This window comes from Humulus lupulus, chromosome 6 (assembly GCF_963169125.1).
Source record: "Humulus lupulus chromosome 6, drHumLupu1.1, whole genome shotgun sequence".
Taxonomy (NCBI): Eukaryota; Viridiplantae; Streptophyta; class Magnoliopsida; order Rosales; family Cannabaceae; genus Humulus; species Humulus lupulus.
The window spans coordinates 33,173,329-33,183,580 of NC_084798.1; the positions used below are offsets into that span (position 1 = coordinate 33,173,329).

General features: G+C 33.9%; 1 protein-coding gene across 1 annotated transcript; it reads left to right on the forward strand.

Moving 5' to 3' along the window:
- The first annotated feature begins 4,322 nt into the window (after positions 1-4,322).
- Positions 4,323-7,085, forward strand: LOC133784947 (uncharacterized). The gene is made up of 5 exons (XM_062224211.1): positions 4,323-4,782; positions 4,904-5,870; positions 6,113-6,206; positions 6,291-6,717; positions 6,814-7,085. The coding sequence occupies exons 1-5, from the start codon at positions 4,323-4,325 to the stop codon at positions 7,083-7,085; spliced, it is 2,220 nt and encodes a 739-aa protein (XP_062080195.1).
- Positions 7,086-10,252: the final 3,167 nt, after the last annotated feature.

Genomic DNA, 10,252 nt, shown 5'->3' on the forward strand with positions numbered 1-10,252 from the left:
TTATATCACAAACTTATCATAACATATTATACATAAACATAACATATCATAAAAACATACAAGATCTATCCTATTTTCCTTACCAAAAACTGGGATATTTGAGAACAAATGCGGGACCTGGAACATGTGACAGTCAAAATCCCGTGATCCGTACTACAAGAAATCTTATCTTTACCTACCAATATTTTACCTACCAATATATATTGGTAGGTAAAGGGAACCTTTACCAACCAATATTTATTCCTAAGATTTATTGGTAGGTAAATGTTGCCAATATTATAACATTTTGGAAGGATGATTATCTATTAATAATATGGGTAGGTAAAGAGTGTTACCCTACACATATACTGGAGGGAAATGTTTTTGCATTTGGCACCAATGTTTCCCTCTTATTATTTTAACTTTTTATTAAAAATGATGCTGAGTTGTGTGATGATGTGTTAAAAATATCCTACATGCCATCTTACTTATTCTTAACAATTCATGTTATTTTTAACAAATGATACAGATCTTAAAAACAAACATTAGACAAACAAAAATTAAAATTAAATTAATTCTAACTATCCCGTAAAAACAAAATCATATTAATATAATTTTTCTCATTAAACCCTTTCACACAAAAAAAAACCCTCTAGTCTCTCCCTCTTACAAAATCAGTCGAACACAATCCCAGTTCAGAACTCAAACCCATTTCAGTACATCAACAAGCAAAACTCAAAGTTGCAAATCAGATTTAACAAAACAAACAAAAAATTCAGATTATTCTACCTCAAAGACCTATACACAATCACCCACCATGAGCAGATACCCACCATGAGCAAATCTAAAAGAATAACAAAAACAACTCAGCGAGTACCCCCGAGGCCCCGACGCTGACCATCGCCTGAGAAGAAGCGCCCATACTCGCCTGAGAGAAGATCCCATACTCGCCGACCGTCACCTGAGAAGAAGAACCCAGATGTGCACGAGCGGGGTGCCCCTTCCTTCCTCCCCTGAAGCCCAGAAAATCGTAGAAGGAAGAGGAAGAAAGAGAGTAAACTAGTGCAGGTACTACATTAGTATGTGATTGTGCGATCTCATGTATGTATTTTATGGTTATTATCCCACTAAAACATACTGATATGTTTGAACATACTAATATGGTTATTAAAATTTATGGTATGAACTTTAGTAATTAATTTTTTAATGTATTAGTTTACATAATAGCTTGATTACTTAGGTTGGTGTTTCTATAAGAAATGAATATGATATAAAAAAAAGAGCCATATTATTGGGTCTCCTGTGACATGGATTGATTTTGGGTCTGGAAGGATTACTAAATCCTCTCTACATATTCTTTACAACCCAAGAAGATAATGTTATAATAATAATGACTGAAAATGATTAGTGAATGCTACCAGACTTTAGTAATTGGATAGATTGGAGGGTGATAGAATCTGTGAAATGGAGGTAGTAGGAATTGCGTCTGGTATGAAAATCTCTTATTAAAAGAAATCTGGTAGCATAGAATGATATTGGGTCTCCAGTGACATGGAATTTGAAAGAAATTTAGTACTTATTAGATTTGATAAAGGTTTTCTGAATGCTAGAAAGCAAACATTATTGATAAGAAAATGAGACATCAAAATATGCTATCCTGCAGAGTTGCATCTAGTTATCCTATTCTACTGTGAGTTTCTATTGAACTATTGATCTTTATTTATTTTGTTCCTTTGAGTTTACTGATTGTCCGAAATGATTTGTGGCACTTGGAATCAGGTCTTGCAGATCATGATAATTACCATGAGTATTGACATCTCCTTGGTCGCTTCCGAGTGAATTACCAGGTACTATTATAAGGTCTTTGATATCATGTTTCCTTTTTTTGGCTATGCTAGTGCAATACGTCTTGTTATGGCTTATGTGTGTATATGATACTTCTGTGTGTAAACATGCAATGGCTACACATTTTACATGCCTTTTGAAGCCACATCCTTATTTATCATTTTAACTTTGTTGCAGTTGTCAAAGCTCGTAAATGTTGAAGGTTATAGTGATTGGATTCGTTTAGTGGCAGAATTCACTTTAAAGTCTTTGCAATCTTGGCAGGTTCGTATTATCAGTGTTAACTGTTGCAAAAATTTCGTCAGCCAAAAGAGTACCACATAAAGATGGAAAAAACAGAGAGACAAGTATTGCAAAAACTCACATAATATTTCTGATGAAGCTCGGCATGAGATATTACTTTGATAGATTAAATTCTTCTTTCTTTTTGTTTATTTTTGTTAATATTTTTAGTTTCTTTATCTCTAAAATAAAATAAAATTGAACCTCATGTTACTAAATTGAACCTCCCCAAAAAATAAAATTGGTCCTAATTTGTACCAAATGATTTATCTATCTTTTTTCTTTCTCTTCTTGATGTCTCCACTACTTGGGAGTTGGAGTGGGAGTTGGGAGTGTGATGTCCATTTCAGGCCAAATTTAGTATTCTACTTTTCTTTGCCAAGCTCTCATGTTGTAATTTCTTTTCAAATTGTATTCTCTTTTCTCTCTCACATCATACTAGAATAACACTAGGTATATATATAAAGGGCAATAATGAGAGCAGCAACTAGAGCTTGGTGAAGTGGATCTTTGGCTTTGTGACTTTTGGTTTGATATAATAACAGTGTAAATAAATGAGTTTGTATGAATTAATGGCGAAGATTTTATTTCACAATCAAGTGCAAGTTTTTTCATTCACCAAGAACCAGAGGAACATCCCAAAAGCAGTCAATTACTACCCTATATACTCCTATGTCTTTCCAAGCTTAGAATACTTAACTAAGAAGATAACAATATAATAATAATTATTATTATTCCTCCAACATGTGAAGAATCTCTCTCTCTCTCTCTCTCTCCAAAGTACTTACCAACTTCAAGATGTGACAACTGAAGTATTCTTAATCAAGTTTTTCAAGTAAACTAGAGCCAAAAACAAAACATAAACAACTGAATTATGGAGTTGCCCGACAACTTATAGTGCCCGTGTGACTAAAATATGACCATGTTCCATAACAAAGTTCACTCTATTGTCCATTCATAAGTAAATATAATTGCCAAAACAGCCCTATAAGAACTCAACTGTTTAGCTGCTCCAAGTAGCTGAACCTTTTATTTAGTTTTCTTTATTTCTAAGTCTATTTGAATGTAGTTTTACTGGTTTAGTCTATTTTTTGTATTATCTTTGTTGTTGTTACAGAATCCTCAAATAAAAGGCTATCACGCCAGAATTTTCATTATTTTCCTCATCCTTTTTAGCCTTTCCTTTTTCATTTCACTTCCCCCAAATCAATCTCCCACTCTCTCTTCTTTCTTATTTTCCTATTTCAATTATAATAATCTACAAAAGAGAAAATTCTTTAATATTTACCACCTTTCTTTTTCTTTTTCTTGCTCTTGTTCTCCTCTGTCTTCTTTCTAGAATTTGGGTTCATCATCAGCTCTACCAACTACGACAAGGGACACCATTTTGTTTGTTCATGGATCGTCATTGGATAAATATACCAAATAAACTTTCAGCAGAATATGCTTTCGGAATGAATGAATTCATTAGTGTTGCAAGACACTCCATGGATACTAATGGGAAGGTTATATGCCCTTGTTGTCGATGCGTGAATAAGAAATCACAATACATGCATGTGATAAAGTTGCACTTGATCACTCATGGATTTCTTAGTACTTACACAAGGTGGTATCACCATGGTGAGCAAGTAGAGGAAGTAGAAGATGAAGGATTATTTGATACCGAGGATAATGTTGAAGATTCGGATCAGCGTGATGATTTGGCTACAGGTCTTCATGATGCTATTGGTAGTAAGTATTTTGACATTGGTCCAACTAGTGACTTCAATGATGAATCTCCACTTAATGTGGATGACAAGTATGATGCATTGTTTGAGTCACTTCATAAGCCTTTGTACAATAATTGTAAAGGTTTCTCTGTCTTAAGCGCGATGGTGAAGTTGATGAATCTCAAAGTGCTTAACAAATGGACAGATAAATCATTCGACGGTCTATTGGAGTGTTTGAGAGAGATATTGCCCGAGGGTAATCAGTGCCCAGGGAATTATTACTAGACTAGGAAGCTTCTTTGTGAGGTGGGCTTAGGCTATGAGCAAATCGATGTTTGTCAATACGAGTGTGCATTGTTTTATGATGAGAATGCAAATGCAGTGTCATGTCCTGTATGCAAGTCTAGTCGTTATGTACAAAATCAAATCCCACATAAACGACTTAGATGGTTCCCAATCAAGGCACGACTTAAGTGATTGTTTAGTTCGAAGCACACTTCTAAAGATATGAGATGGCATAAAGAGGTACGAAAAAATGAAGTTGGGATTTTACGTCATCCTACTGATGGGGATGCTTGGAAGCATTTCGACAATGTTTATCCTGACTTTGCAGTTGAGTCCAGGAGTGTACGAATGGGGTTGGCGTCAAATGGGTTTAACCCTTTCTCTAATATGACATCAACCTATAGTTTGTGGCCAGTGATATTAATTTCGTACAATATGCCACCTTGGGATTCTCCTAATGGAACAAACTATCTCATGTCTTTGTTAATTCCAGGTCCTAAATCTCCTGGAAAAGATTATGATGTGTTCTTGAAGCCGTTAATTGAAGAGCTTAAAGAGTTATGGGATGGAGTCAATGCATATGATTTGTATGGTCAATGCATGTTTAAACTTCGAGCTGCAGCCTTGTGGACAATTAGTGAGTTTCCCGCTTATGCATACTTGTCTGGGTGGAGCACTGCTGGTAAATTAGCATGTCCTGTTTGTCTTGAAGATATAAGATCTAGAAGAATAACTGACAAACAATATTTCATGGGACATTCGATGTTATTTGAATGGAAACCATTCTTGGAGAAAAAGTAAAGAATATGACGGATCTACTGAATTACGTGGCCCTCCTAGAACTTTTATTGGTGATGATATTTTAAAGCAATTGGAAGAAATTCCTATTCATACCCCTGGTAAAGCACCAAGTAATTCTTCTAAAAAACGTAAGCGTGGAGAGAAAGAGCTGAATTGGTATAAAAGAAGTGTTTTGTTTGACTTGCCATACTGGTCAAAGCTCTTGCTGCGTCATAATCTTGATGTGATGCATATAGAGAAAAATGTATGTGATAACATTATTGGATCACTTTTAGACATTGAAGGTAAATCAAAAGACAATTTAAAAGCTCGTATGGATTTGCAAAATCTTAATATTCGTGAAGAGCTTTGGCTGAAGAATGACCCTTCTAATAACAAGCTTGAAAAACCTTATGCTAGTTACACTTTGACGAGCGAAGAATGCAAAGATTTTTGTAAATTCATTCAAAGTGTTAGATTACCAGATGGATATGCTTCGAATATTAGTCGATGTGTAACAGATAATGACAAACTAGGAGGAATGAAAACTCATGATTGTCATGTTTTACTTCATAAGATATTACCAGCTGCATTACTTCCTTTTCTGACAGACAACATTCGTGGTACTTTGATTGAACTCTGCCAATTCTTTCAAAAAATTTGTGCAAAAACATTACAAATTTCTGACATAGAAGAATTGAGAGATGGAATTGTAATAATTTTGTGCAAGTTGGAAAAGATATTTCCCCCATCATTTTTTACCATAATGGTTCATCTTTGTGTTCACCTACCCGATCAAGTGTTATTAGGTGGTCCAGTTGCTTCGAGATGGATGTTTGGGACAGAACGCCATATGGGTTTGTACAAGAAATATGTGAGAAACATGTCTCGGCCTGATTGTTCAATAGCAGAAGCTTTTGTTGTAGATGAAGCTGTAACTTTCTTGTCAAGATATGTTTCTAACAGAGACAAGATTCACAAGACCCGAGCGTAATTGGGATATACCTTCTCCAAATCATAAGTTAGATGTTTTCAACTCCAATGTTCATCCATTAGGGGCATCTACTGTCAAATTGCTTCAAAATTGGAGAAAAGTTGTTCAATGTTATATATTGAACAATTCTGTAGATGATATCCAAGATTTTCTCGAGTAAGTAATAATTTCTTTTCTTCTTCTAAATTATCTCAACAAAATATCATTTACATATTCATAGAAATGAATTTGAATGTAGTGATCATATAAAGTTGTTGGAAGAAAAAGGTCTTTCAGATTCAGAAGTTGCCTTTGAGCACAAAGAACAATTTCCTTCTTGGTTTAAGAATAAAGTAAAAGATTATCATTAATCGTTTCTTACTAAATTCTTAATTTGTGACATCATTCATCATAATTCAAATTCTTTCATACGATAGGTGTCTCAAATGCAAGTTCAAAAATCACCTCTTGTTAATGATGATTTGTACTCTTTATCTCAAGGACCACTTGAACGATACAACACCTACCAAAGTTGTATTGTAAATGGTGTTCGATTTCGATGTAAAGAGTGTGATGATACTCTTAAGACACAATGTTCTGGAATTTGCACTGAAGGTGATCATGACAATATTAATATCCTATATTATGGTGTCTTGATTGAGATTTTGCAGTTGTCATTTGTTTTAGATCGAAAGGTGTTCTTATTTTGTTGCAAGTGGTATAACTCCAATCCAAAAGGTAGATCAATTGTTGTGAATCATAATTTGACTTCCATCAATACATCTACTGATTGGTATTCTAATGAACCATTTATCTTGGCAACTCAAGCACAACAAGTTTTCTATTTGCTTGATATGAAGCGTGGTTCAAATTGGAGGATTGTTCAAAAAGTAAATCATCGATCTATTTATGACATTCCTGAAATTATGGAAAAGGCAGTAAATAATGATGTGTTTTAAGAAGAAGAATCATTTCAATTGCCACCTTTTCAACCAACTGAGGATTTCATTGAAAGTTCATCTTTAGTTCGATTAGATGTTCCTTCTGTAACTCTTTCAGACCAACTTGTTGTTGATTTATTTTCAAACCAAAATCAAAATGTTGACAAGGATAGTGACTTAGATGAAGATTTTGATGAAGGAAATATATTCTGTAATAATGAAACATTTCTCTCAAGTGATGACACTAAAAGTTCTACAGAATCAGAATGTGATGATGATGCAGATTCTTAATTCATAGTTAGTCATCTTGTCCTTCATCAGTTAGTGCCTCGTGAAATTTGTCTACAAATGTAAGTTGTAATATTTTTTCTATAAATACAATCACTCACACCCTTGTTCACTCACTCACACCCTTGTTACAAAACACTCTTGCTCTCTCTAACAGCTTGATTATTACCCATTGAATGCTCTTGAAATGAAAAGATGGTTCTTTGTCTCAATTTCATTGTTTAATCCATAGTTCGTTTCTTAATATTTGTAAATATTTATTTACTAATCATTTTTTTTGTTTTATTTCACAGACTTTCTGTCATGGCACCTGGTCATCGCACCACTCGATCTACTGCTCAAAGTCAACAAGTTGAACCAGTCATTGATCCTCCTGCTCCACCTTCACAAGTTGTTCGCACTACTCGGTCGAGTTTAGAGAATCAACAAGTTGAACCAGTCATTGATCCTCCTGCTCCACCTTCACAAGTTGTTCGCACTACTTGGTCGAGTTTAGAGAATCAACAAGTTTGTCGCACCACTCGATCTACAGTACTAAGTCAACAACCTAGAACCACCACACAATCTAATGTAGAGAGAGAACACCCTCAAGGCTCCACACACCCTACTGTACAGGGTGAACAAGTCAATGTGACGACCCATTTTGATATTGAAGATGATAATCAATCTTCCCATGTTCCATCTGGTAAATTTAATGTCTTTCATGTTCATTTCTTTAAATTTCTATTTATTTTAATTAAGATTGTATTGTATTGTAGGACAAACATCTTCCTTCAAGCCACGTGGAGCTACTCGCAGCTTGACAACTACAACTATAGCTAAGGCATCATCAACTGGAAAGTTGTCAGTGACTTTTGATGCGGAGTGTCGTCAACTAATTTGTACTAATGCTGAGAAATTTAATAATGAGATTGGATTCATTATTCGAAATCATGGTACATTTCATTATAAAGAGTGGAGAATGGTCCCTGAAGATGTGAGAGTTCCATTGCGACACTATCTTTTGGTAAGTCATTTCACAATATTACATTTATATTTGTAATATTTATAATTAATATTGTTTTATTTTATAGGAACATTTTGACATCAACTTGAATGACGAGACAACTAAAAAATACATTGATGAGCAAATGAGAAAAGCTTGGAAGGGTCATAAGTACAAGCTGCACTTATATTTCAAAGAAATTGGAGGAGAAAATGATCTTGAGATGGCCAAGAGCAGACGCCATCCAGACTTAAAGGAAGAACAACAAGAAGATTGGATGATTTTGTGTGATCGTTGGTGTTCTCCTGAATTTAAGGTAACAATTTTTATCATAATATTGCTATTATGATAGGAACAAGAGACCTGACATACTATTTACATATTGCTATTGTTCTTGACATCTAGCTTTTTGCTATTTTTTTTTCTGTTTTATTGAATTTATATTGTTGTATGTTGCGAATAATGATTTTTGTGTTTATACTTATATTTAGGAACCTGCCTTGGATTGAATAATAATAATTACAGTTTTTGGTATTTCCACATAAGCAAATTAATATTTATAAGTTATAGATGTATCGAATAATTAAAAACTGCTTCTTTTTATATGATTTTGTTTTATTTGCCTATGTATATAGATATATTGCAAGTGTAACCGATCGATGGACTTGGCCTAGAACCCTGCTTATATCTCTCCAACCAGATTTCATATATGGGTCCAACGTGGGGTCATTATCCATGACCCACATCGTGCCAAATACAGAGTACCCATCGATATATATATATCTATATAACTTCTCTGTTCTCCTCTCTTTCATTGACTCTCTCATTATTTTGTCCATTTTTCCTTGTCTTTAGTTTTCCCTTTCCTTGTACTTGTGCAATTCTTGTTACATATATGACGCTTTCTAATTACTATATGCCTTTTCAGCTTGTATTGACTGATAAAAATAAAAAGATATGTGTTGTTGTGCAGTAGCTTTCTAATCTACTCTTTCTAGTATTTTGTTTTGTCTTTGGTTTACATATTTTAGTGTTAAACTGTTCAATAAAGTTTGTGATAAATAGACAGTTGTGTTGTTCAAAAGAAAAGGTTGTGTAAGATTTTTTCTAATAAATTTTATTTGGATTTATTTCTTCAAGAAAGAGCATTAAAGAATACTACCAATCGATCAAAGAGGAAATAGGAGTCGAAAAATGGTTCAGTCTCCACACCACGACATCACATTCGACGTGGAATGGTGTTAACTTCTTCTACCGGTCAAATTGAGACATGGCGTCTAAAGCATTATGATGTTGAGAAAGGATGGACTGGAATAGAGATCGGGCCATTATATGTAAGTAATTTAAATTTTTATTTATTATACTTATTATATTTCTTACTAATAATTAATTAAATATATTATTGGGATAAAATGATGGAGTTAAGGGGTCAACACTCTCCAAAAGAATTGTCTGATAAAGAGATTATGGAGCGTGTACTTGGACGTGATTCGGTATACTTGCGAGGGTGGGGGCGGTCTTCTAGTGTCACAACTTCTACTTCACATCGTGAAAATATTGTGGGTAATCAACCAACTTATGAAAAGTTAGTTAAACGACTTAATGATACAACTTCCCGCCTTAATGCTACTAACGAACAACTTAGTGTGGTTGTGGATATACTTCGTCATAACAATTTGATGGCACCGCCTCCACCACCTCCAACAAACCAAGCTTCAGATGCAAATTTAAGAGAGTCGCCATCTTTTTCAGTTCGGGAGTCACAAGATGATTCTTAGTTTATTTACATTAATTTACTAAGGAATGAACTTTATGAAGTTTTTTTATTTTGGTAGGGGTAACCTTAAAATGATAGATTTATGACTTATTTTAGTATTGAACATTATAAAGAATTTTAGCATTAAACATTTTATTATTGTATGGTTTTTTTCTAGTTTATTTCTAATATAGAACATTTAAAAATAATTGTTATTATCTTTTACCCACACATAACCATTAAATTTGACGAAAATATAAATTGTTTAAGAGACCAATAAAATCATGCTATGTGGGCTAATAAAATGACTCCATGTGGTCCAATAATATTGTGCCATGTAGACCAATTAAATGATGCCATGTGGACTAATAAAATGATGCCACGTGGTTTATATCAAATGATGACATATGTACTAATTATCAAATGACA